The following is a 21,665-nucleotide window of genomic DNA, read 5'->3' on the forward strand; positions in this document are numbered from 1 at the left end:
TATTAAATGTCATTGTTTTAGAATTTATTTCCTAGACTAATAGTCTCAGTTTGAAAACTCTCGAGTTTGCCAATTTGGATTTTAAAGTAAATTATTAGTTGGAGGTAATTATTTCTTTTATACTGCCCAATGTTCAATACTTTTTTATAAATGCAGTCAAAATTTTATGATGAGAAACAAGACTGTAGAGTTGACTGTTGCACAATTATTGCTTTATGCATACTTGAAATTATACCTTAAAAATTATTTCGGTAAGCTCAACCTGCTGCTTCTGTGTTCACAGCCCCGTCGAGACGCGGTGACTTGGAAATACTTGGCTACTGCATGATCCAGTGGCTCAGCGGCCATCTTCCCTGGGAGGATAATTTGAAAGATCCTAACTATGTTAGAGATTCCAAAATTAGGTAAAGGAGTCTTATAATAACTTATTTTGGGCACTCATGATAAGCCAAATGTTTTTCAGTCAGAATTTCTTTACTGGAACTGTAGTTTTAACTTATACTAATGCAAAAATAAGAAAGTATGTGTTAAACAGTAAGATTCCTTGGCCTCTTACATAATTTATCTTAAAAGAAGTCTGTAAGCATATTTAAGATGTAGCACAGTGCTGCTCAATGTGCTATTTACTGCTATTAAATATTAATAATTTTCTATGGCATCAGGCTTCAAACAATGACTCATTCTTTAATTTTTAACAGATACAGAGAAAATATTGCAGGTTTGATGGACAAATGTTTTCCTGAGAAAAACAAGCCAGGTAGGAAAAGACCTTTTATGTATTCACAGGGATTTTTTTTTTTCCTTTGAGAAAAAAAAGTCGTAATGTCCACGGACTGTCCCTTAACGTCAGCGTTTAGGTGTGATCATTGTTTCGGGACCCGCTGTCATCAAAAAAGCACTTCGCTTCCCAGAAGCGGGCTACACGAGTGCTTGAGTTTCATTCAGTTATTCGTTGCTTTCAGGAAAGCAACCAGATCTCATGTATTCGTTCACCTTTTTTACTGAAGTTTTGCTGCGTGCCAGGGACCATTCGAGACACTAGGGATGTGACAGTGAACAAAACAAACAAAAATTCCCGTCCTCACGAAGCGAAGGCTCTAGTTGGGAGAGAGATGGTAAACAAATGAGTGAATTTTACAGTATATCATGTGGTTCGTACTATGGAGAGAAGAAAGTGGGGAATGCGACCGGGTGGGCCGGGGTGGCCTGACTGAGGAGGCGACACTGAGCAGTCGTAGGAGGGAGACGAGTGAACTGTGGAAATCCGGGAAGAGACGCGCAGGCAGAAGGAACGTAAGTGCCCGGCGTGTGTGAAGGATGCGTCCTTTTAGGCCATTTAGTAAGGGCTTGGCTTTTACTTTGAGCAGGAGTGTAAGGTTTGGAATAGAAAGTGACGCGCGCTGTCTGCCTTTAAGGGCCATCGTGCTAGCTTCTGCTCTGAGAGCCGCTGCTAGGGGAGCAAGGCAAGGAGTGAGCGGGAGCGGCCAGGAGGCTCCTGCCCTAGCGCAGGCAAAGGCAGTGGCAGGCTGAGACGCGGTCGGTGCGTGTGCTGAGGAGTCCTCAAGCCTGTGCTTAATCGCCCCTCAGTCTGGGATTTCTGCTCTAACCTTATGCTATTTAAAGTCGCACGCCCCGGCACTGTCGTTCTTTAAACTCGACCTTGCAGTTTTGCTGTTCTTGGCCTTTTGCATGTTTGAGAATCACCTTGTCGTGTCCCCTCCGTCCCCAGTGCGTGGAACTCCGGGTGCGATCACATTGGCTGTAGACCAGCTGGGGAACGCCGACGTCTTTTACCATCGAGGCTTCCAGCCCACTAACGTGGGGGGCGGAGATCCTCCATTCAGTTTCGTCTCACTTAATTTCTCTCAACTGTGATTTATAGTTGTTTCTGCAAAAAAAAAAATCTTGCCTATCTTTCATCGTATTTGAGGCTCGATGCAATTACAAGGGATGTATTTTTTTAAAATTTCATTTCCCAGTTGCTTGCTGTTGTTAGTCTATAGAAATAAGAGGAGGTATTTATATACTTAACCTTGCATCCTGTGACCTTGTTAAGTTACCTATAGTTTTTTTTTTTTCCTTAGGATTTTCTACAGTCATGTTTGTGAGTGAACTGTTTTATATCTCCCGTTCCACTGTGCCTTCTAGTTCTTTCCTTGCCTTGCTGTCCTGGTAAAAGCACACGCGACCGTTCGGAATAGCAGTGGTCAAAGCGGGCGTCCTTGCCATTGTCCCCTCAGAAGGAGAGCGTTCAGTATTTCACTGTGCTTGCCGACATTGGTTCTAGGCTTGCTGCAGATCCCCTTCATCAGATTAAGAAAGTCGAAGGGAGGGTTTTTTGTCTCTTTTTTCCTTATGTATCCCAAGAATCTGGAATTCTGCCTGGCACATAGTGAGTGGTTAATAAACATTTGGGTAGATGAATGCATGTATAAAGTCGTGTGTGTATGTGGCTCTGACAGGATCCCTCGAGGGGTTGGATGTGGGGTGTGGGAGGAGGATAGTCTCGGCTCACGGAGCTGGGAGGACGGAGTTCTTGGTTACCCAGACAGGGAACAGCGCAGAGGCAGCAGGGTTAGGGGCAGGTCAGGAGGTTAGGTTTAGATTTGTTGGGATTTGAGGTGACAGTTATATGTACATCCTAGAGGCACTCTGTGAGGCCGTGTATGTGCAAGTCTGGGGGTCCCTACGTACGTGCGCATAGGGAGCCTGCAGACGGAGTTCTGATGCTGAGAGGTACTGATCTTGACTAGTAAGATTCCTTCTTTTGGAGACGGTTCTGCCTCAGTGAACAGCAAACCTTTCATCATTCAGAAGCTGATTTTTCTCTTTTCTGGGAAAACCAGACCCTGCCTCTTTTTTCAACTTGTTTTTGGTACGTTTTATTTTTTGTTTACACAAAGCAAAATATATATATATTGGCTGTGCTAGTCATTGTACTTAAGCACATTTTACTTAATAATCTTTAGGTCATTTTGTATTTTTTGATAGCTTTAAGACTCTGGGAGTTATTTTCATGCATGTTTAAATTTTAAGTATGTCTTCTGTCTTACTGTCTTACTATTACAAAAATGTTTTTACATTGTATCTCAAAATATGTTTTTATTTGACTTATCTGACAATTACTGTTTTGAAAAGCATACTTTTCATTGAAGAAATGATTTGGAAAAAATATTTTAACAAGATATATGTTTGCATTTAATTTGACTCTAACCACAAATTACTTTCTTAAAAGAGCTAAATATGTTGTGTTTATGATTTAAAAAGTTATAAAATAATTCTCTTATTTTTTTAGATGAAATTGCTAAATACATGGAAACAGTGAAATTATTGGACTATGTCGAAAAACCTCTTTATCAAAATTTACGAGATATTCTTTTGCAAGGACTGAAATCTATAGGGAGTAAGGACGATGGCAAACTGGAACTCAGCGTTGCGGAGAACGGAGGTTTGAAAGCAAAAGCTGCAACAAAGGTGAATTTCACTTCCGAGTTAGTTATCCTTTGGACTTCTGTGATTGTAATGGCAACAAATATTAATTTTAGTAAAGTAAATCAGTAGCTCAGTAGAGAAAATAATAATGAGTTGCTTAGTAATTAAATATTTATCACCGTTATGTAAGGCAGACTCTTTAGGATACAGAAAAATTGTAGAGGATTGTAGAGAAATGAACATTTATATATTTCCTATATACAATCGCAGGTCATAAATTTCTAAAACGATTCTAACTTGGGGCAGCAGTATCTGGCAGAGGGATTTTGACGTGGCATTCAGTTCATTTAGGGTGTTCTTTTCCCCTAGGATTGATTTTGTCTCTCAGTTTTTCCTTGTTTGTTGGTGTGGTCAAAGTATTTACCATTTGAAAACTGGCATTTGGAAAATTACCATTTTAAAGTTTTCTTATTTGTTGGTGTGGTGCGTTTACCATTTGAACATTATTTTGCTCATTACAGAGAAATGCTACTACGTAAAGCTGTGTATATGCATATTGGGAGATTAATTTTTTAGAGAGCAATATTAAGAAATAATGAACTTCATGGTAGCAGTATTGTGCAGGCATGTAAATAACTTGGTATCATCTTAATATTTAGATTTTACAGGTATAAGCTTATTGGTTTATTATAGGTTATTTCTAATAATTGTTGATTTACTGATTTCCTTTACAATCCAAAAAGTTAGTTAATAAAACGCGTTAGCTGCTATTATATGGAAAAGGAAACTGCTTTTAGAAGAAAGATATTCTCATGTTATTGACCAGGTTTACCGTCATTAACTCAGTTGCGGTAGATTCCTTTGGAAATCTCATATCCCAAACTATAGGGAAAGGGGTTGGAAACAAATTGTCTCTCTTTAAAATAAGAAGCAGCAAACTAAAGGATTTTTGTAATTCTTTCTAACTTATAAAGAAAATAGGAATTTGATTTTTTGGCATCACGGAATCTGAAATTATACACATGCATCACATAGACATTTTTCCCTGCAAATTTTGTGTTAACTGCATCCACTCCATGTTTGTGGTCAGCAAGGGAGCTGAACGCCATATCTGGCTTTGAAATGAAGAGGATAAAATGGAATCCTGAGTGGAATTTTCCAGGAAGATAGTAAACTTCGAGTTTGCATACATGGATAAACACAGAGCATCTTCTTGCTCAGGACAGATTTCTTTACATTAATACTTATAGCTAGCTTCTGTAGTTGCTTCCCTAGAATTTACTCACTGAGACGTAAAGGTCTCTGTTGCATTGAGCAGGTGTCCAGAGCTGCTTCCTCTTCCTTTGCAAACCACTGTTTGGACCATGTGCTGGAATAATTTCGTTTCTGCAGGCTGGCTGACTTTACAGCTGAGTAGGTCAGTCTGCTGCAGAGCGAACATCTGTGACCTAATAATTCCCTTGTGTCCTTGAGTAGATCAGAAGGCCAGGAACTCCTGTTGGATCATTGTGTAAAGCCACGTGTATAAAGCTTCATTTAAAGGGAAACATGAAATACCAAATCGAACTATGAGATTTCCTTAATTAGTTTACTGCTTTTATTTTATTTTTTTATCTTTATGGCTGACACAGGGCTATCCTTAGTATTAAAACTAGATTAATAAAAGTTAGGATTAGGTAAGATCATGAAGTTGCTTTGATAGCCATGTAACTGTAGGTGAGTTATTTTTCTTGACTTTTTATCTTTTTGTTTGTGAAAGCGAAAGAGTTGGACCTGACCAGTTTTCTTTTAAACTTTTCTTTTTTTATTAAGCCCTAGACCATTTTCTTCAACTAAATTATAAATACCCCATATTTAAAACAAATAAAAGCAGAACTCTACTGATTAAAAAAGTTTGAGGGTGCCCTCTAAAGAAAAATTTTCTCTTTTGAGAAATAGGTGTTCCATTTGTTTTTTTTAGCATGGGGTATATAATCAGGATGTCTTTTTTGCTCTGGTTACTAGGAAACTCAGAGCTAAGTATGATCCTGTGACTACAGAAACTACATTAATCCTTAAATTAGAATATTTGCTCCTTTTGTCATAATTTTTAAAAAATTTTTCAGATTTATTTAGATAATCCATATAAACTAGTTTTTTGTTTTTGAACCCGTTCATTTATTGCAAATCCATTTTTAGAACTATAGAGGACCTTAAGAGATTATTATGTGATTTTTGCAAAATCAAGCATTGGAACTGAAGTTTCTTGACTCTTTTCGTTATACACCACATCCTCCAACTCGATAGCTGACTTTAAGTCTGATAGCATTTACGTTTATAAAAATCTTTGCTAATGCCTTATCTTTAATTTTTTCAGTTTTATTGAGATATAATCAACATAAAGTGCTATAAGTGCTATGTACAGGATAATGATTTGACTTAAATGTATTATGAAATGATTACCACAGTAAGTTTAGAAAAAATAAGAAAGTGTATGTTCATTATATTGATCAGACTCAGATCTCTTGGAAAGGGACAGATGTAATCAATTCAATATATGTTTTTCTTTATGTCCCTAAGAGATATCCATTATGGTGTAAAACCTATAAGAATTAATCAACAATGGAATGAAACAAAGTTTCTATCCATTTTTTCCAGCCTGCTAGATTATGATACAAAATATTTGGAAACAAGGGAAATACGAATTGACTCACTCAGAAATGTTTTCTGTCTCAACAGCCTAAGAGTCTTATTTAAAGCACAGAATTCTGGAATGACGTAAAGCTGAAGAAGAAAGAGTCTAATAATCAATCTGCCCTTAAAAAGTACAGCCAAAGATTTTCATTGTTGATTAGAACTAAACACTTTCATTAGAATCTGGCAGTATAGTTCTAACAGTTATTAGATTTAGTGTCTACTCTTAAATCAGCATTCAATAATTTTGTATGAGGTCTAATTTATGTGCCTGGTCCAGGCTAGGTCTCTGGGGCTGCAAAGATCAATAACATTAGTTCTGTCCTTAAAGAATTTTGTCCTTTCACATCTGGGGTAAGAACAGCTTAATTTACTAGCAGGAACTCAGCGAGTTAAAAGGACATTCATACCTCTATTAGCTATTTTCCTGTAGGGTTTTGATTAAGTTGCTGGCCCAAGCCAGCGAAAAGGGTGCTGTCGACGAGGCCCTCTTGGGTGTCGCACCTGGGTTCACTGGGCAGATCTGGAGTGCGGCAACTTCTGTCTGATTTTCCATCTTTAGGCAGTGCGTGTCGCTGCTCCTGATGAATGATGTGCACATACCCTGCTTGTCGCCTCCAGGGTTTTTAAGTTATATTATGCTAGTTGGCTTTTCTAGAGTTCCTCTGAAAAATCACGAACCATTATTAAATAAATCCCCACTGGCACTCGGCCTGGAACGTGGTACCAAGAGCCGAGCAAGAGCAAAGGCCTTGCACGCAAACCAGAGGTCTGCAGCCTCTCCGGCGGATGGCCTCCTCTCCCCTGCGGTGGCCGTACCTCGGGCCTGCTTCGTGCATACCGTGTGGCCTGGAGTGTAAGCTGGACTGCCCCGAGCAGACCCTCTCCATTTGGAGAGAATCGGTCTAGCTTTTTCAGCATGGTAAAGAGAAACTATATTTGAAATGTATAAATTTGGATTGTTGAAGTTCATATATTTCTTTTTAAATGAGGGATGCATTTTCTAAAAGCTTTCCGTGGTAAAAATCATGTTCTCAGTCTCGCGCATAAGATTTTTGTTGTGTGGCGTAAAGGGGATGTATAAAGTGCTTGGAACAGCTCTGGACGCGTAGCTGGTGACCAGTCGATGCTGATGCGTGGTGACTGTTCGCATTGTCTCCCTGAGTTGTCTTCAGTCTGTCCAGTTTCTCGATGTCGAGAAAACAACACGTGGGACGTTCCCATTGGAATCTGTTTTGGTGCCTCCTTCTGAGCTAAGACCTTAAAACTTAGAAGTCACTTTGTAGACTAGGGTCTCTCTGGCAGATGCGAATGAAGACGGGTTTACATTTCGCTGGCAAGTGTGTTAAAATAGGTTGTTTTGAATAGGAAATGCTTGGGGATTCATAAACGTTGATTCGCAACAAAGGCAAGGTGGTGATGGCTGTGGAATAAAGACTCCACAGTGCAGCTCCTCAGCTTAGTCATATTAAGAATATATAAATCTAATTAGTCTGAAGTTGACATCCCCCCCTGAAGCTGTCGATTGATACTAAAGGGTTATAGGTAGCTGACATAAAGCAGGAGACTTCCAAGTGCCAGAGAATTCTGTATTCGCCATTTGCTGCCTGTGCGGTAGGCATTAGGTATTTTGTGGACGTAGCCTTATGGGAGGGAGTTAGGCAGTCTGTTGTTAGTAGAACTCTAAGCCTCATTTGTTTTGTAAGGAACTCGTTCATGTATGGCTTGAGATCATTCTGTTCCCCACCAGGACATACATAGGGTTGGTTTTCATTCAAATACTTTATAAATGTTGGCCTTTTTACAGCTTCCAAGTCTTGTGCTTTATTTTGAGAATTCTCCAGGGGACTTGGTGGTGCTTGGTATATCTAATAGGATTTCAACCGTTTAAACTTTAGGTTATCGTTGAACATTTGTGTAGTGTTCTGTCAGTACTTTTAAATTATTTTATGTATAGTTTATAGCATTGATGTGAGATACATCTGCTTACAAATGATGAAAATAAATTCAAAAGAGGTTAGGTGACTTGTCCAGGGCCTTGCAACCATTATGTATTGTTATACATTTATAAAGCTTTTTTTTTTCTCAGAGTTCAAGGAACTTAAGAATCTCCTAGTGATATGAGGCATAAAATATTAAAGAAGATTAAGGCACGACTAGATGCCCATTTGCATCTCTTCATAAATTGCCCTTGAAACACCTTAACTTTGCTGAAAGTTTTTAACACTAATGGTGTAGGTCATGGAACCCCTAGAGGAAGATATGAATGAGGAGGTAGGTGTCATATTAATTCCAACATAGAAAAAAACACAGTGACATATTTGTCTTCTAGACTAGTGGTCCCCAACCTTTTTGGCACAAGGGACTGGCGTGCCTATGAGGATCGAGTGCCTGATGACCTGAGGTGGAGCTGAGGCGGTGATGCTGGCGCTGGGGAGCAGCAGCAAATACAGACGAAGCTTTGCTCACTCACCTCCTGCTGTGCAGCCCAGTTCTCACCAGGCCATGGATGGGCACCGGTCTGCGGCCCAGGGGTTGGAGACCCCTGCTCTAGACCTTGGTTTACTGAATCTGTGGAAACTTCAGTCGTTAAGCGACTGTAGGCTTTATCATGTTGGAAGTTTCATGGTCCTTGTGATACAAATCATATTAAGTCATGAAAGGCCATTGTTGCCAACAAGTGGGAAGTCGGGTCTACTGGTTTCAGAAACGCTGCCGGGAGATCATTCCAGGCTGTGATTGCCATTATTATACAGACATTTGATGAGAGTCGGTTCTCACGTATGCAGTGCTCCTGCATATCACGTGATCAGGGTTCAGCTTATTTTTTGGCTCATCGTCTGCTCACCAACTGAATGCTTTTCCTAGGAGGAGGAGTGACAGTGGGGCTATAAAGCAGCCCTTTTCTGTCAGCAGATCCAGCTTCCGAAGGGGCACATATTTGCTCCAAATAAGCAAGTGGACATATTTCGTCTACTTTGTGAAAGTAGTGCTTTTACTAAAAAATGTATCGCTCACGGCACAAGCAAGCAGTTCTGATTGCCAACCCGATGAATATTATTTCATTTATTTATTCTCACAGTGCCTAAAAATGCATCAGTATTTTTTGGCACACTCCTGAATTAGCAGTAATTTTTGGTGCACCATTTTCAATTATGGTTAATTCTTCATTCTTCATAGCATTGTAAGAGTGGAATAGCTTGAACTCATGAAGAACATAGATATTCCAAATTTCATTAGTCATGTATTTAAACATTTTATTTTGCTAAATCCCTTCCTCCAGACCTGTTAATAATTAGCAAAATTACTTGTATTGTTCTTCCTCTTCCCACCTCCAGAGTTGGTAACTAAAAGTGTTGACAGGCGAGAGACCTAAATTTAAACAAACAAACAGTAACAACACTACCACCAAAACAAATAAAATTAAAGTTTGAGCCTGAAGTCATGCACATTTTATATTTATATATGGATTGATACTTCATAGAATGCAATTCCATGATTGTGGGATTATATTAGATACTTAAGACTCATTTGTGGAACTCCAACATGATTTCTTACAAGGCTTAAACACTGTTTTAGAAATTCAACTTGTGCATACTTAATGTTTTTTTAAAAGCAAAAGTTACTCTGTCCTTAATTTTTTAGTGTCTGTTTCAACTTGAGAATGAAGCCCGTAACAGTGCCAGGCAGGTGCTGGCAGGACCTCCGCCTCTGTTAAGATGGAGGGCGTGTCGTTGTGGAAGGAAATGCTCCGTGAGGGTTCCACTGATGAGGGACACCAGGAGGACACATAGCAGAACAGAGAGACGCGTGAGAACGGCCCCGCCAAGCACACCATGTGTGGTACCCCAGCGGGGAGGCACACAGTCCAGCCAACACCCGGCTGTACACTGGGCTTCCCGGGAGCATTGCAGGGGCGAGGGAGCCTAGTGCCTGGGGGAGCCATGGGCGGGGGAGCCCCGGGGGCCGGCCCTCGCAGCAGCCAGAGCCGAAACACCCGCACATCCCCTTGGTTTCCTTCTGTTCCCAGCCTTAGTGTTTTCCTATCTATATGGTGAATTTTAACTGAAATCCACTGGTTTTATAGATATTGGGTGTAGCACCTGTGTTTGGTTTACCTTCATGGAAGCTATGTCTTTTTTCTTAAGTTACTGTTGAGTAGCAAATATTTTATTTTGGGTTACTAGTAAGGAATGTAATAGTAATTTACAAAGTATATACTTTGCATGGTGACTTCAAGTGGCCTTAATCAGATAAATGAAATAAGATGAACTGATTAGTGCAGTCACATATTTGTGAGAATTTAGAATTCTTTGTTTTTGACACGTGTGCAGTACCAAACATTTAGTTTTTAGGCTGTGTTTTCTAAGTTTCTATAATGAACATTCCTGGCTTTTGTGATTAGGGGAGAAACTGAGGTACCCCTCTCTTTCAACAGAGCCACGAATCCGGCCTTTCTGAGAGGCTCCTGGAAGCATCTCGAGGTGATACTTTCACACTTGACTTGAGAAGCAAAAAATCGGTCTTTGGTTTTTTTGCCTGTGAGGATTTTAATACTCTTTTCCATTAAAACAGCTTCAAGTCTATAACTGGTCTCCAGTCAGCGTTTAGACTGTTAGTAAATTATCAGTCCGAATGCGTCTAGCTGGTTTGTCTCCTTTTCTAAATTGGAAGTGAGGGGCTGCTAATTAACTAAATATTAGCTTACCATATCTGAACACTTCAAAAATACAATGTGTATATATACGCTAATGCCCTTTAAAACCTAAATTTTTAAAGATATTTAGCCACGCTGAATTAAATGAAAACTCTCTCCTGAGTTTATAAGTCATTCCTGTGTTTCATACAATATTTTAGTTTCATTTATAACTGCGAGAAAAGGCACCTGTGAAACCTGGTATGGAATATGACAAAATCAGATATTAGCATAATCACTTTGTGAAGAGAACTGAAATAGTCAGTCCTCTGCATTTGCAGGTTTTGTATCCACTGATCCAACCATCTTCAGATCACAAATACTCAAACAAAAAAAAACATCCCAGAATTCCAAAGAGAAAACTAGACTTTGCCATGTGCCGAGCACTGCACTAATCCCACGTGAACTGTGACGTGTCGGCAGACCCTGCAGTAGCCCGTATGCAGATTTCACGCCATCTATATATGGGAGGGAGCGTCCTCTGGTTTGGGCATCCAGTGGGGCAGTCCTGGGACCAGTCCCCTGCAGATGCCCAGGGACAGCCGTATCCACTCTCCGAAGTTATTTTGACAAATAACAAGATGAAGCATTTGGAGATAATCAAGAGACAAGCTGGCAGCAGATTGTTTGGAATTTTACATACTTATAGAATACATATAACATAAAATTTGCCATCTTCACCATTTTTTAAGTACACAGTTCAGTGGCATTAGTACATGCACGCTGTTGCACATGCGTCACCACGGTCCATCCCAGAACACTCATCTCAGAAACTCCGCCCCGTTAAACACCAACGCCCCGTCCCCCTGCCCCAGCTCCTGCACCCCGATTCCGCTTTCTGTTCCTATGAGTTGGACCACTCTCGGGACTGCACGTAAGTGGCATCATGTACTATTGGACTAGTTCCCCGAGCATAGCATCCTCACCGTCCGTCCAGGCTGTAGCACGAGTCGGAATTCCTTTCCTTTTTTTTTTTTTTAATTATTTTTCAATTACATTTGACATAAAATATTGTATTATTTTCAGGTGTGCAACATAGTGATTAGGCATTTCTGTGCTTTAGGAAGTGTTCACCCCAATAAGTCTAGTACCCTTTTGAGAGCATGCATAGTTATTACGCTATTACTGTGTTCCTTATGCTGTACTATACACCCCCATGACTATTTCTATAACTGGCAATTTGTGCTTAGATTCTTGAAGGTTTTTGTAGGTTTTTTTTTTTTTTTTTTTTTTTGGGTAAAAATTGACCTTAGTCTGTAGACCATTAGCCCTTTCTCTCCAAACTGCATACATTATCAGAAAAGTTGAGTGGGAGATGCCCAGCGGAAGTGTGCATTAATGAAATTCGGCACTTTGCCGAGGCGTGCTGCTTAAAACACAGGTGTTTCTTTTGTTGGTTGAATGCTGTCTGATTTTCATCCCTGTGTAATTTACCTGCAAGGAGATTAGGAAAGCTCCTTTTTATTAAATAAGCTTGAGAACAAGATGAATGCACTAGGTTCTTGGGTAGAATGTATTGGATAGCTCCCTTTAGAATGAGCATTTAAAAATCTGTCCTCCTGAAACCGTAGAATCCATTTTCTCCTGTAAGGAAAGCAATGTATAGTCTTGAAATATTCCTCCTTAATTTTGGTCTGGACGAACCAAAGTGTCTGTGTTTATTCCTGCCTAATGCATCACAAATCTGCTGACATGCTAACCTTGGAGTCTTGGCTGGCGTTAATCAGGCCCGCGCACCGGCAGGAGAGAAGGACCTGCCGCACTCCATCAGCGCCGTTTGCATATGGAAGTCCTCGCAGGGGAGCTGCCCCGTGCCAGCCGAGGGTTACCTGCCCACTGCAGTTATTGTATGTAATTATCGAGCCAATCTGTTCAGCCCAGCAGGGTCTAGATGGTAATCACGAAGCCACACTCTGGAAAAGGAAGACGTAAGGCACTCTCCCCTTCCCGCATCGGCCGTGCGATGGCACAGCCACCCCCACAGCGATCTTTGAGAAGGAGTACCTCCATGTGCACATCTGCCCCGCAAAGCCTTCAAAGTTTCCTAAGCGTTAGTCTAGTTGTTATTTTTGCGGGTGTGAAGCATTTTCTTCAGGAACATGGGGGGCATCTCCGAGTTCTGATCTTTCCACGGCCACCTTAAGAGTATTTTGACACAGCAGCATTAATTGTAATATATACATAACAGTTCTGACCATTTGGAGGTTTCAGGATAATGTGGTTTGAACAGAGGTGGCTTTGCCACGTGGTTCTCTTAGGAACAGAACCCACGGTATATGCACTGAGAAAGCACTGGGCCATCAGCAGGGGTCATACTCTTTTGTAGCTATCCACAAAATGGCCAAAGCAAGGAAAATTCTCAGATGAAGTGTGACTTAATATCGTTAGAAAATGTAAATGAGGACATTCTGATTTACTGTCAATCAGTGAAATTTGGGAAGTATCACATGATTTCATAAATGATAGAAATCCATTTTAGGCAACCTAGAGAAGCTTTGAGTTATAACTGGCATTTTAACACATCTAAATTTGAGACCACGTACTATAAAGTTATATGAAAAATACTAAAGTCCTTCTAAGTTATACCTAAGTATAGAAACGTTAAGTAGTTTAAAAACGTTATACAGAAATGAAGTAGTTAGAAAATGTAGTAGTGATAGGAAATAATAAAAAGAAGCTGATTGAACATTTGGGAAGCATGGGACAGGATCTAAGCATCAGCTCTGAAGTAACACCCACCTGGAAAAGTAAACAGAAAATAGGAAAGGCCTGGGAGAGTGGTGGAAAATCCATCCTGCTTCTGAGATTGTACAAGAGCTATGTACTTTCCAGACTCTTCCTGTATAGTAAGGTTTATGGTCCTCTTAAGCTTTTCATAAAAATGCATCAGAAGAAAACATTTGTTGGAAGTTTGCCGTTACTGATTCACAGATAGAATGTTACCACTGAAACACTATGTGGGGCGAGGCATATATCTTTGCATTTATCCAGTGGATACGCCCCAGACACACTGTGACATGGGGCGGGTAAGTGCCACTGGCCTCCGTGAGTGGCGATGCTGAGTTCTGAAGCACTTTGCTGTAACAGAGTTTCTGCGGGTGGTGACACGGGGCTCTCAGCGATGAGCCGCATGAGGCGTCAAGTCAGAGGGTCACAGGTGTACCCGCTGCCCACCTGCCTGTGGTTGAAGGTGCCGAACCTCAGTTTCTCCCACCCCCACCCCTTGCCTCTGGCAGCCGCCTCCGAGGTTGCATCTAAGGGTCCGAAATTATTAAGTGGAAACCTTCAGAAATAAGCAGTTCATCAGTTGTGAGTCGCACGCTGTTCTGAGGAGTGGGGTGACGTCTGAGGCCATGGCCCTGCTCGCACATCGCCCTGTCGCCCGCCCGTTAAGTCTCTTGGCGGCCGTCTGGGTTATCAGACTGGCTGTCGCAGTGTCAGTGCTTGTGTTCGAGTCGCCCTTACTTTACTTAACGGCCCCAAAGCTGGCAATCCGCTGTGCCCGAGAGAAGCCCAAGTGCTTCCTTTGAGTGAAAACGTGTGCGCCCAGGAAGAGGCGCAGCGCTGCGCGCCGCATCCGCGCGTGTGGCGGTCCCCGGGCGCCGCCCTCGGGCCAGGGCGCCTGTGCGCTCTGCCTGTTTCCGCGGCGCACGGCGCGGGTTCACGGGCGCGCCAACACATAGCGAGTCTGTATACTTACTTACTGGACCATCGGACCACATCTCTCTCTCTCTCTCTCTTTTTAAACGATTTTATACCCAAGAAGCGGAAGAAGGATGCGGAGGAGCGCACGCAGTCCAGCGTGGAAGACATGGACTGCTGCCCGGCGCCGGCGGAGGAGGAGGCCGCGCGGACTCGTGAGTTGAGCCGGCTTCCGGCGGCCGCTGCCTCGGCGACACGATCCCCTTCGAGTAGGGGGCTCACTGTTTGGGTCACAGCGCTTAGGTTTTTGGGAAAAGACCACCGGGGAAGGTCTTGCATTTGTGTAGCGTGTGTCACAGTGTCTCCTGGACACACATTGTTGGACCGGGAGCCACTCTCGTTTTGCAGATCTGGGCCCCAAGCCCCTGACCGTGTCACCGGCAGGGCCATGGACAAGGCTGAGACCCGGGGGTCCAGGGCTCTGACCCCTCCGGGCGCCCCCCGCCCAGGGCGGAGAGCGCCTGCACTGAGGTGGGTCCCCACGTAGTGCCAGCTCTGCTTGTCTTTACAAGTTGGGACGCAAGGGATTAAAGCCTCAGATCATCAGTCTTCAAAGCTCTGGAGGCCGAAAGCAAAGCATAAAGTTATTGTTTAGATGACTCAGACTGACCTTAGCGAAGCGGCACCGCGGGGCAGGCCCGGGGGGCCTTCGGCCTGGTCTGGTGGGTGAAGGGCCCGGCCGCGGTGTGCGTGGGCGACCTAGGGTGGCCCCAGAAGGGAAAAACGTGGCCCAGGTCTCAAGTTTATTGACCCTATGAAGAGAGATTTAGTGCTGGCTACAGTCCCTTGTATTTTTCCAGATTTCTCTCCTGTCTGCCTTTTGTTTGTTTATTATTTTGTTGTCCTTGATTTGTTGGGGTAGAAGTTCCCTTAAAGCGTAGGTGCCCTGCTGAGTCAGGTCAGCGGCGTGTTGCGGCCTGCCCCGACTGTGGCCCCCCTGCGTGTTCGTGGAAGGCGGAGCGTCAGCTTGCAGAGAGAGCTGTTTTCGCCCTGATTTTACCGTTTTCTTCATGACGTGTTACGGATGGAACATAGGTGGATCTGTGTAAACTTAGGTTTAGCTACATTCCCCCAAGAGGACGCTCAGGGTATCTGAACCGGGAGTATGTGACTTCACTCTGGAGGCTGCAGCCTTCGAAGTGGTCCCTCTCCCTTCTCTGTCGCCGTCCTCCGTCCCGTCCTGGTCCCCTCCTGGTCCCCTCCTCCCTGTCTTGCCCGTTCTGTCACTAGGAAGTGAGGCGCCCCGAGGAGCAGTACACGGAAGCATGTCTCAGCCAGAGGCTAGCGGCAGCGGCCTGCGACAGTGAGTGAGAGCGAGACTGAGGAGCGTTTCCAAAGACAGAGTCATATTCTTCCTTAAAGAAGTCCCTTAAATTCTACAACTGGCTGTTTTAGTTTAGGAAAGTCCTTCATTGTTCTAGTAAGGTCGATACCGTTTAGAGCAAAGCGCATTCACAGCTGTGCAGGAGGAGGACTCGGCCTCTCCGGGCTGCCTGGGGTCATGGTCACTTTGCCTCATGAGCATCAGAGATATTTGTTTTGATACATAATGATTTTAAATTTGGCTATAACTATAAAAAATGTTTTTTATACCTAAAATTTTAACTTAAGATCCTTCTACCGATAGTTTTTACTGTGAAAGTGTTTTTGTTCTATTTATTAATGACAGAAGAGAGTGGGTCCCATCGCTAATTTAAGAACAATCCAGATTTTTTTTATACATAAAAAAAGAAGATAGTAATCAGATTCTCCCTTGTTCATATAAACTCTGAATTGCTTTACTTAAATGCTGTCTATTTTCCTATTTTCCTATTGTAATTTGTTTTCCCCTAAAGTATAAGGCTAGTTAAGGTATTTTAGTATCTAAACATTCATCGATGAGAGAAATTTTACTTGAGATGGTAAAATGTTATTGCTTTTAGCAAAAAAATAAAAGCCAGGAGTGATGAAAATGTATATATTTGTATTCGTCAGTTTAAAGTAACTTGAAGAAGGCACGTTATTGCACTTGATTTTTTTTTTAAATAGGTAATACAATTCAGTGAATTCTGTTTTAGAGCTTTAAGATTTTGTGTCATAAATGTGTTCGAAGAATGGTTACCTCTAACAACAGCTTTAGAAATGTCAGTTTCTTCATTAACAATTTTATTTTCAAACACAGTTGATGGTTTACAATATGGTAAGAGATTGTTCTCACCGTGTGCTCTTTCAGAATGCCATGCCTAGCAAATGGGAGCGACTTTCCTTTAATATCTATTTAGACCATTTTAAAAACATGTATAATTTTCTTGATACACCTAAACTCATTTCGACTAGTTGGGGGCCTATTGTGTAAGAACACATTCTGAAAGCTTTCAAAATGTGTATTGTGTAGGTTTTCTCAAAGAAAGAAGGGGTGACAGGGTGGTTTTCAAGAAGAACGGAGGCCTCTAATCCTTTTATTTTTATGCAAGGCATAATTTTTACCAATTGAGAAAATTTGGTTATTCACTGTAAGTAATTTCTCTCCCCCACAAAATGATAAGCCTTAAAAAACCATGTGTATTCTGGCATTTCAAAACCATGCCAATATTTCAGAATTGTACTAAAAATTAGTTCAAGTAGCCATGATATTTATGGCTAGTATGCTTTGTCCCTGCTGTTCATAAGATGGACAGTGCTCGAAAACCGAGTCTCGTCGGTGTTTTCTTTCTTTTTCTTTGAACTACCTTGGATTTTGGCCCATTCTCGAGGATTCTGTGAGGAAAACATGATTTATGTTTACCTCTTGAATATCATATCTATGGTCTAGTCAAGAAGGAGGTATTTTTAAGGATACTGTACAAAAATTTCCCACTTATTTTTTTCCTTCTGCATTATAAATATCATAGAAGAGTATCTCAGACTTGTATATTTTATTTTTCAAATATTAAATTTTTATACATTAGTCTGATGATTGGACTTTTTAAGCAGTGGTAGCATATGATGAAAATGAGTATATTTTTTAAAGAAATGAGAAGGAAAATAGATTTTTTTTTCTGTAGCTATGAGAATTTATTAGGAAAATATTGTGTCTAAGTTGCATAGTATCGATTATATAATAAATTCCGGGTGGTGATAAAACTTTTAGTTGCAGTGGGGAAACTTTAAGTCTAGATTGAAGAGGATAAGTAGCAGCGTGTTTAATTTAAGAGTAAAATGTCACATTAGGATGTTAATGAAAGTAATAATGCTTGAGTATGGCTGTAATCATTGTTAACTTTAATGTCTTTTGTAATGTGACTATAGATTGGAAATGGATTGAAAGGGAGAGGTACTGTAGTATAGGTGATTGACCCTGATCTTGGGATACCCCATTATGCCAGTCGCAGGCAATCACAACATTCTCAGTTTTCTGTGCAAAATTAATTTCAAAATTCTTGAAATAAAAACCTAAAAATCTACCAGGGGATAATTTTAAAAGAAGGCTATATCACAGAAACTGAAAGAAAAATTCAAAAGTTTAAATCGACCATAATTACAGGCTATGCATTTTAAGTGGCAGAAAAAAAAGATACTCATATATGTTTGACATTTGCTTTAATATAGTGTACGGCCATTGAATAGAAACTAGAACGGAAAAATAAAAGAGCAGTAATTTTTAAACCGATGTTCCAGTTAAGTGACTAAATAAACCTGCGATCAGAAAACCTTTAGACACTAATCTCAGACACGTATGGTAGATATTTTGTCCTAGATTCAAAGAATGTTTTGTGTGTTTCAGAAAAGAAGTATCGATCTCTTTGTCGTTTGGTGCATTCATTGATTAGTTATGAGCCACGGCTGCCACTCGCACTGGGACCACTGCTCTTTCCCCGCAGAGCGAAGTGTGAGGCAGCCGGAAGGCGCACTTCCTGTGCCAGCGCGGGGCAGTCGTGTTCAGGCTGACGCATGGCATCCTCTGACCCTGCTGTGCTGGAGCCGGAGGTGGGGCAGGGGTGGGCGCGGAGAGGCAGAGCTCCCGTGGTCCCGACAAAGCGTCACTTAGTCCAGCACAGTAGTTGGGTAGGCACCGTCATGAGTTACTTAGGCCAGTATCGGAGCCGATGCTTTTCTAGAAGGCTACTCAGTCGGGGTCTGTTCCGTTCCTGGTGGGAAGGACTGCGTTTTGGAGTAGCCCAGTGCTCTCCCGAGCGTAGGGGACAGGCGTTGAAAGGCATTGCGCTTAGAATAAACTTTCTTGCTCTTCCTAATACGCCTGACCTCATCGCTTCCCCCAGTGAATGAATGCTTATCTTGTGGTGTCGTAGTTTACACGAGTTTAATGTTTTAAATTGTACAATAAAATTTTGGGGAGAAATATTTCAGGACCCATGTAAATTGGGTATGTTCTGTCAGTGGAAGAGTTTTGATGAACTCGAGTAGACGGTAGACATTGTTTGCATATTTTTTGACATGTTAGAAAATTGACAGTTTACTAAGATCTTCGGGGTATTAACAGTTACACCTTTGTATAAATTTCATCTCCATAAAGCATCATGGTCAATAAAATTTAAACTGTTAATAGCTATATATAGAAATACTTAGATTTCTGTTCTTCTTTTGCTTTTGTAAAGTAACGATTAATTTCTTTGTTTTCTCTTCAAGGTTCAAAAACCAGAACGAGAGTCCAGAAGTAAATCAAATGCTGTGAACCAGTTTCTCTTTTCTTCCTTTCGTTTGAGTTTTTTCTGTTTTTCTATTTTGTTTTCATGTGAGTCTTGGGGGTAGGGGTAACAGTGAAATACCTGTCTTTGAAAAACAAGCTTTTTTATGAAAATAAATACTTCGTACAGTTCATTAAAGGCTAATTTATGAAATCGAGAATCTTTAGTTTATACTCTTTGAGCTGCCCCGTGGTGTCTGCGAAAGGTTCTGGAGTACGCGTAAGAAAATTCACTGCGATGCACACCTTCTGTCATGTATTTCCCAGAGTCTGCAAAACGTTTGACAAAGGCCTTTTAAGGAGATTTTAAAAACCTAAAATAAAGGGTTCTTTTTGCATGAGACACATACACAGTTTGTTGTGGCCATAAGATTTGGTTTACATTGATTTTGTTCAGTTCCACGAGCATTTCTTAAGCACCTGCTATCCAAAATGAGAGGTACAAAGAAGGCAAAGGATTATGAAAGGGAAAGTAGAATAATTGTATCTGTGAGAGAGAAAATATATATGTTCGAAAGTTAGATTATGTAAGAATTATGTAAGTGTGCAAGCTCTCCGATGAGAAAACAGATGAGAAAGTATCGAGAGGCAGCGTGATCAGAGGTTTTCCAGACTGGCTTCCTTTAAGGAGATCCTGCGAAATCGCTCTGTCTGTATATCTACATATATTGTTCACTCACAGATTTTTTTCTTACAAGTTTCATTATTTTGTAGCTTATAATATTTGTACAGTAATCTAAGCACTTCAGAGTTTTAGTAATTGGAAATTTTAAGATGTGGATTTTTTTATAGTTACCTTGGGAACAAGAACTTGGAATGTAAACATCTATGCATAACTTCAAGATATACTTTGTTAGAGAAATTGGGATGGGATAGGACTCTGTAAATGGTGGTACACCTTAACCGATAGCACGTACAGAGTTCTTAAATGTGTGAAGAGACACACATTTATTTACATATTTAAGCATTCATTTTAATATGTATTCAGAATGAAGTAGCATATTAAACTGCTGATTTCTGTACTGCTTAGGACAAGCCTAAAGTAAGTATTTAAGTTTTTAAAATAAGGAAGTTGATTTGAAGAAAATATTAAGTAAATAATCGCACGGGAAAGACGTAGATCAGGAATCGTCAGGGGTGGACCAAGTTTGAGCAGCCCTGAGCCAGCACCTGTGGCTTTCCACTCCCTGATGGGGATATTTTAGTTGTCACGTGAAGCGTTTATCACTGCGCCGGTCAGATGCTGAAAAATGCAGAACAGAGAGACGGACTATCCCTGGAAGGTTAATCTTTTAAATGCCTCCCCAAGTCCTACGGCTCTATGTCTCTACAGAGTAGAAAGCTAGATTTTGGGCAGAGACTCCCGCATTCTGTAGAAAGTCGGATTTTAGTACTACTCATCAGTGTTATGGTCCCGAGTTTATTTGTAACACCTAAATCAACTCTCAAGTTCTGTTTCAAACACATTGACGCTTAAAATAGGATAAAATGTGTGTGGTGTGTTTTTGTGTATATATGCCTTAGCCTTTTTTTTTTATTTTTCAAAACACAGAAACATAGCAAAACCTGTTGGTTAAATATTAAGAAAACAAATATTTCCTCACATAATGTTTTTAACAAGTGCTGGCATTTTCTCGAATGTTACTCTATTGGCAGGGCTGCAGAAATTAAAAACTAGTAGCCAGAGTAGCCGGTTTGATTCGTCAGCCGCATCCCTGGCTCTGCCGTTCTGTCCTCTGCCTTGGGCTCGTTTCTCTTAGCCCCTTTTTTAAAAAACGGTTAGATAACGTCCCTGCCGTTCGGAGTGGGGTGCTCGCTTCTTGCTTTTCGCTCCCGTGCGTCCTGTTTGCACTGTGCGCGGCTTCCGTTCCGGCCCCTGCTTTCCCTGGACGTGGCCCTTCCTCGTTCGCCCTTCACCACCCGCCCCCACGCTCCGCTCCGACGCCAGCCGAGGTCCTGGTCGGCCGAGGACCGACACCTGTGCCCGGGCTTTGCCCTCGCACTACAGGAGCTGTGTGTGCTCTGCATTTTCTAGGACGCGCCTGGTAAGTCTTCAGTAACCATGCGCGCTCCGACGTGAAGTAGCTTCTCGGCGTTCTGCCGAGGTGGTCTCTTAAGGCAAACCCGACTAGGCCAGAGCTGTAAAACCCGTTATTTCTCTGAATTACTAAATTAAATGTGCATATGAAGACCCGAGTTCCATAGCAACATAAATAGATGACATGCACTTGTGTCTGTATCGATATAGTTGGGTGTTATGTGCTTGTTTAGCCTTTAAAATTTTATTTTTAGTGTTCTTTATCCTTCTGGTTATCAGCGTGTTTAAGAATACATGATCATTGTAGAAAATTTGGAACATACAGAAAACCGTCAAAGGACAAACTAGCCATGCTGCTGCCACCGCAAGCAACCGCCATTAGCGTTTTGACCCATTTTCTTCCAGTCTTTTCTTTGCATTTTTATCTTTAAGTAATTATCATACTTTATATAAAGCTTTAT

The 21,665-nt window shown here is 41.4% G+C and overlaps 1 protein-coding gene across 8 annotated transcripts in view; it reads left to right on the forward strand.

Annotated features, from left to right (window-relative positions):
• The window catches only part of VRK1 (VRK serine/threonine kinase 1), a 62,046-nt gene extending 42,719 nt beyond the window's left edge, over window positions 1-19,327 (forward strand). For 2 of the 8 annotated variants that reach the window (XM_016159854.2, XM_016159851.2), the window contains exons 9-12: window positions 284-404; window positions 699-757; window positions 3,296-3,474; window positions 14,565-19,095. In XM_016159854.2, the coding sequence (XP_016015340.2) occupies window positions 284-404; window positions 699-757; window positions 3,296-3,474; window positions 14,565-14,990 (785 nt within the window). In that variant the 3' untranslated portion in view covers window positions 14,991-19,095. The other 6 variants (XM_036239108.1, XM_036239107.1, XM_036239106.1 and 3 more) reach the window with 6 other exon arrangements.
• The last annotated feature ends 2,338 nt before the right edge of the window (window positions 19,328-21,665 follow it).

The sequence above is a fragment of the Rousettus aegyptiacus genome, unplaced genomic scaffold, assembly GCF_014176215.1.
Source record: "Rousettus aegyptiacus isolate mRouAeg1 unplaced genomic scaffold, mRouAeg1.p scaffold_m13_p_3, whole genome shotgun sequence".
In the NCBI taxonomy this organism is placed as follows: Eukaryota; Metazoa; Chordata; class Mammalia; order Chiroptera; family Pteropodidae; genus Rousettus; species Rousettus aegyptiacus.